Source organism: Amblyomma maculatum, chromosome 8 (genome assembly GCF_055883805.1).
Source record: "Amblyomma maculatum isolate TAMU_Amacu chromosome 8, ASM5588380v1, whole genome shotgun sequence".
Classification (NCBI taxonomy): Eukaryota; Metazoa; Arthropoda; class Arachnida; order Ixodida; family Ixodidae; genus Amblyomma; species Amblyomma maculatum.
The window spans coordinates 64,427,218-64,433,217 of record NC_139351.1 but is presented as its reverse complement, the minus strand read 5'-3'; the positions used below and the strand labels follow the sequence as shown (position 1 = coordinate 64,433,217).

Genomic DNA, 6,000 nt, shown 5'->3' with positions numbered 1-6,000 from the left:
AATGAGTAAGGTGGAAAGTGGCAAGAGAACAAGTTGAGGGACTGTGGCCCATTAGTGTGAGAGGAAGTGAAAGACCAGTGACCCTGGCCCTGTCGATCACAGAGTTGTCGCTTAAAGCTTTGCCCGCCCTCTCCTCCATTGTTCCTTCTGAGGAAGCACACCTAGTCACCACGTGACCTTGTGATAAACCAGCTCAATTCCAATTTTCCAAATAATTTAATAAGTGCACCATAATTAAAGCAGCTTCAAGGGCCCCTGCAAACCCTGATACACAGCACGAGGAAAATCTGTGTAAAACAACATTAAGAGCTAAATGAACGCACACTGTTACGAATGCAATGTAAGCAATGCATGTTCCATTGTCTTCTTAACGGTGTGTGATTTTTTAGCCCTTTATGTTGTTTCGAGTGTTCAGGCACATTAACATTTTGATCAGCTAAGCCAAGCATGGGAAAACAAAAACAGCTATGCGCCGGTCTGTCTGCAGTTACAGCCTGATACATTTTAGAAGCCCCTTGCATAAATCTGTGTCGTCTCTCCTTCCCACAGCCGTAGGTGGTGGCCATGTTTTCTCACTTCAGAAAAAAAAAAAAAAAACCAAGAATCAAAGAGAGAGAGAGAAAAAAAAAAAAACCTGCCTTTTCTCTCCAAAACCCATCTATCAAGGCTGCCATGCTAGCAAGATCTCTGCACTAAAGTACAGCAAAAGTTGCTGCATAGTTTTAGCTAATTAAAAAGCAAGCTTGCATCCAACCTTTAAACTGTTTTGCAGTAGAATGAACAAATCTTTGTCGCTTATAATCAAACATTGCTATCATCAAAATCAACATCAAGATTGCTAACAAAGTCTACCTAGCTGAAAAAAGTACAATCAGAGAGATGGCATTTTATGAAAAAAAAAAAAAAAAAAAAAAACGGGTTGAAGGCTTATGTAATGCATGAAAGTGAGCACGAACCTGTGACTGTTAGCAAGAAATGGTAACACAACCCATCCATGAACTTTCAAAACTATATTCATTCACTTCCTTTCAAGCACCAGTAGTTAGTAGAAACACTGCATAGAACAAATGTTCGCATGGTAAAAGCTCTTACACTTTGCGAATTTTAAATGCTAAACAGCACAGGAACTAAGTAAGCTGTCTGCTTGAATGCGTACTGAAAACAAATACAAATGCAACGCAAGCCAGTTGAGAAACCTTCAACAGTGATCTACAGCTAAAAAAAGCAAGCAATAGAAAGGCAGCCTAATCTTCATGCCCTTTATCCGCGTCAGCTGACATGAACTCACTACAAACACGCTGCTCAACTCCAACCAATACTCTTTAACGCAGGTAATGTATGAACAGTAGTAATTACCATTACGAGCCCCTTCACTCTGCAAAAAAAGGCAAAAACACCAAAGATAATATCTTCCATGAAACAGTTTGGCAAAATTTGAAGCATAACGCTGATTTTTTTTTTTCTTGCGTCAGCACCCTCAAAATACATAGCAAGAGATCAATATTGTTGTGGCAGTGGTTTCAATATGGCACAATAAGGACACGAGCATACACTTTGGAAATCTCTGTGGTGACAAAAGTGACGAGCACGAGGCCGCAGAAAAAAAAAGCGGTACACGAGAAATAATACTCGGGAGAGGCGTACGATAACAATACTGAGATCGGTGGTCATTTGAGCACTCACGATACATTTTGATACCAGCGAATGGGATTAAAGTATAAATGGGTGCAGCCTGACAGCCACAAAATACAGGAGACTCCTTAAGGCAAGGTACGTTGAATGGAATCCTAAGATAAGCTCAACAGGTCAGAGCAGAATCCGCCCACCCACAAATGAGAAAGGAAAATCGGCATACAAGTGCAAACTGGCACGCATCGCTGGCACGAATTTGTGCGATACGCCACCAATGCAAATTAACAATGAAATTGAATATATCTTGCCTTCTCTTTGAGAACGCGCGATATATTCAGTGAAACCCTAAGATAAGCTGAACAGGGTCCGTACCCTCCAAATTTGCGTCGTTCTCAGAAGTGCCGTTATCTTCTTGAGCTCGAGTCAACCGATTGGTTGTGGTAGTGGTATTGACACACAGTATCAGTGTTTCGATCAATCAGATGACTCGAGGTCAGGCAGATGATGACACTTCTGAAGATGACGTAAACTCTGAATACGGGCCCAGGATAGAGCAGAATCCACTGCTTGGCTTTTCTATCCAATCACAAACGAGAAGGGAAATCAGCATACAAGGAGTAACTCGCACGCATCGCTAGCATGAACTTATGCAGTACGCCAACAGCATGATTAAAAAAGTTTTGATACACAGGTAGATTTGCAGTCTGATGGGGTACTAATGTGCACGCAACATGAATTCAAGCACTTTAAGCTTTTCAATCAAACTAACAGGAACGTGAAGTTCGTAAGCAGCCATTGGCAAAAAATGGCCAGATCTACTCCCTTCCCATGTGACAAAACAAAGTCCTTTGCACAGGCAAGATTGGGATCTACAATAGTTGACCACAGGTGATCATTGCGGAATGCACGAGAATAGTCTTTGTTCTAGGGTGCCCTCGACAGCGTCTACAGAATGCCTCCTCACTTATGCAAGTCTAATCCCTGGTTATTAAAACAGCAACATTCCAATAAGCCCTCCTGTTAACCCTGATGAGAACTTCTGAACTAGAGAGGTGGACATCGCCGACATCACGGGACATGTACTGCACACATATGCGAAACCAGGAGTCATAATTTTGCACCAGGTTCTATGCTTACTGAATGGTAGAGTTGCTCCAATTAAATGAACGGCCAAAGGGTGTCGCAAAACTTTGCTGCCACCAAATGTTGTGCGTAGGCAGGTAAATAGAAACGAAATGACAGCTCAGAACCATAACACACGCAGAAAAAGTTTTTTTAAAAAAAGAAAGAAGTTCAGCGACACACAGGGAGAGAAGCAGTATCTCAGAGCATGGGTCACCGAACATCGCTTCCTATCGATCACAACACGATGCAGACAAAGGAATGCAAACAAGGAAGAGTCACAAGTCTTTGAGCATGCAGTTGGGACTGCACCAATGTGAGAGAGATGTCATAGTCTCCTGCAAGAGACACACGCAGACACAGCACCAACAACGGCGCATACAAACTTTCAGTTTGTACCACCACAGGCTAAGAGCAGGTGAAGTCAGTCGCGAACCTTGAAGCCCCAGATGCTGGTCCGCCGGATGCCGGTCGTCGGGCGAGCAACGGTCGAGAATAGCTGCTTGTTGATGTCTAGCTGCGGTAGCCTCTTGCGGACCGCCTGGAGTGCGCTGTCACCCAGCACGCCAAAGAGCGAGAGCTGCTGGAGCGACTCCATTTGGGACAGCATGCTGTAAGGACAGGGAATAGAGTGTGATGCGCTGCGCACACCTTGAGCAGAATTCTAGGTGACTAGTCTGATGGATTCCAAGGGAAGGAAAGCGTAGCAGGGGACAGCAGAAAGTTAGGTGGGCGGATGAGGTTAAGAAGTTTGCAGGGGTCAAGTGGGTGCAGCTAGCACAGAACTGGGTTAATTGGTGAAATATGGGAGAGGCCTTCGCCCTGCAGTGGGTATAGACCGTTTACAGCGAGTAGTTCAACTCTTCCCTAACAGGTGGCGCCACTAGGACGGCCGTCATTGCTGGCCTTCGGAACGCATCGGCGCGCAGTGCTAACTGCTGCTGTGTATCTTGTGTAAGAATACCAGCTGACATTTAAACAGCGCTGCTTTGATGCAGGTGTCATGTGTATTATCGAAGTATTCTGCGAGGAAGTAGAGCTAATGACCCTGTTGTTTAATGGCGGAAGAACAGAAGACGCTTTCTACATAAGGTGCACATCATGGCCTAGGCAACCGTTTTTCTGGGAGATGTATCACGAGTTCATGTTCCTTTCTGGGACGAGAAAGCGCCTGTGAATTGAAGAGAATGGCTATACCTCACGCCCCAGCTCTTTTTAGCGCCAGCAGTAGCCATGGCAATGCGAGAACGACCCTGACGTTTTCTCAGGAATTGGATATTGAGTCTTTGCACTGCTGCCGAGTTTTTTTCGCAGGGTGTTAAGAGGTACCTTGACGTTGCTATTAATGTCTATGCAGTTATACGAATTGATTGCGCAGAGAAGGAAAGTTAGTGTGGGCATGTAAGTGAATCTGTTTAATTTAATTATGTACTATTCCCTAGGATATGCGGGATCGAATCTCGGCCTCGGCGGCTGCTTTTCGCTGGAGCCAAAAACCCAGGCGCCCGTGTTTTGTGCGATATCAGTGCACATTAAAGAACCCCAAGGGGATGGGAATTTCCGCAGTCCTCCACTCATAGCCTGAGTCACTTTGGGACGTAACACCGCACAAACAAAACCAAACTTTAATTATACAAGTACTGCTGAAATACATGTAATAACTGCTGCTTTTATGAAACTAATGCACGGGCCAATGATGAAATTTACCGTGATAAGATTTTTTTATATCGCCGCTTGCTTGGGCTGCGTACTGTGCGTTCTGAATTCCGGTGCAGTTTCCAGTCACCTTCGCCCGAGCGCAGGTGAACGCCGCTGATCGCCTGATGCGGCCTTCAAGCAGCGTAATAGTCTTTTGAAGCCAGGGCGTTTACAGGAGATAAAATTATATCTTATCAATTGTCGGGGATTACACGCGCGTCCATATTGAGCTGTAAGTATTGTGCACAATGTTAAATGAACATTCATAATGCGTCTCAGCCAGCATAGTCTGAGCATGCGTTCGCCCTTTGCGCAAGAAAATTAAAAAAAAAAAAAGTTTGAGGGGACAATCAGTTTGTAATCTATTCAGTTTTACAGAAAATGTTTTCCACTGAGAGCGCTAGAGAGGGTATTGGTTAAAAAAAAAAAAAAAAAAAAAAAAAAAAAAAAAAAAGAGTCGACGGCTGACGGTTTGTCGAAACGTCTAGCCAATGCAGATAGTTAGGAGGATGCAATAAATCAAATACATGGTTAAATTAAACCTTTTTTAGCACCTACACACACACTATGAGCATTCACAGGAAGTTTTTCGGCTGTCTACAAGCTGGTTGTCCCCGGCGATAGCGGGTACGCCGCACCGTGCAGCCGAGTACTAGCGCGCCGAAAGCCGTCAAACCAGAAGGCCCGAAGGCCAGTGATGGCGGAAGGGTCACATGATCAAATATGGCAGCGCCCATGCGCTCGCGCTGTAAAGGGTCTATAGTCAGGAAGATGATGATGATAGTCTGATGATACACCAGAAAAGAGCGCTAAATGACTCCCAAGGGGGGCCTCCTAGCCAATAGAATCTGCCTAATGTCTTGACGTCAGAGCCGGCTACCTTTCACCTGATGGAGTAGAACTGCATTCGGCTGACACATAGAAAGTAGCCAACTAAGACTTTGTGGCAAGTTGACACCATTGTTTGGAGGGCACTCTTCAACAAGCCTGCCCCTACTGCTTCATTCCTGATTCGCATCTGTAGTTTACTCGACGCAAATTGCGCAATAACCTCTCACCCAAAAAATTCCATTCTTACCATTGCAAACACACTGAACTGCAAAAATGAGCTTTCTGCTAGGCAACTGCACTATAAAATGGGAAATGTAGGACTGCATTGAGCAGCCTGACTTCACGCTTCATAAGTCTAATACCCCTGTCACACGGACAGTTTTGATTCGCATTGAACTCGATCTGCATTCAACTCAATACAGATCGAGGTTGTCAAACGGCAACTTTCAAGGCAATCGAGCTCGAGCCTGCTTGACTTCAAGCTGCTTCCTCAATCTATCGTGAGATTTCAAGCGCACTCGAAAGCGGTCATCGTCATCATCAGTGAGCTCTAAAGCGCACGTGAGGAAAATCTCTCAATGCTAATTGAAAATGCCCGTGTAGCACGGGACGCTTCAATCCTCCTTGAAAACCTCAATGCAGATCGAGTTCAATGAGGGTTGAAAGTGACCGTGTGACAGAGGCATAAGTCTTCATAAGAATTTACGAAGCCCTACA

The 6,000-nt window shown here is 44.7% G+C and overlaps 1 protein-coding gene across 3 annotated transcripts in view; it reads right to left on the bottom strand.

The window, feature by feature from the left end:
• Nucleotides 1–885: 885 nt before the first annotated feature.
• LOC146181298 (S-phase kinase-associated protein 2-like) overlaps nt 886–6,000 on the bottom strand; it is a 32,497-nt gene continuing 27,382 nt past the window's right edge. For 2 of the 3 annotated variants that reach the window (XM_084576348.1, XM_084576350.1), the window contains exon 11: nt 886–3,365. In XM_084576348.1, the coding sequence (XP_084432474.1) occupies nt 3,179–3,365 (187 nt within the window). In that variant the 3' untranslated portion in view covers nt 886–3,178. The remainder of the gene's footprint in view (nt 3,366–6,000) is intronic. The other variant, XM_084576349.1, reaches the window with a different exon arrangement.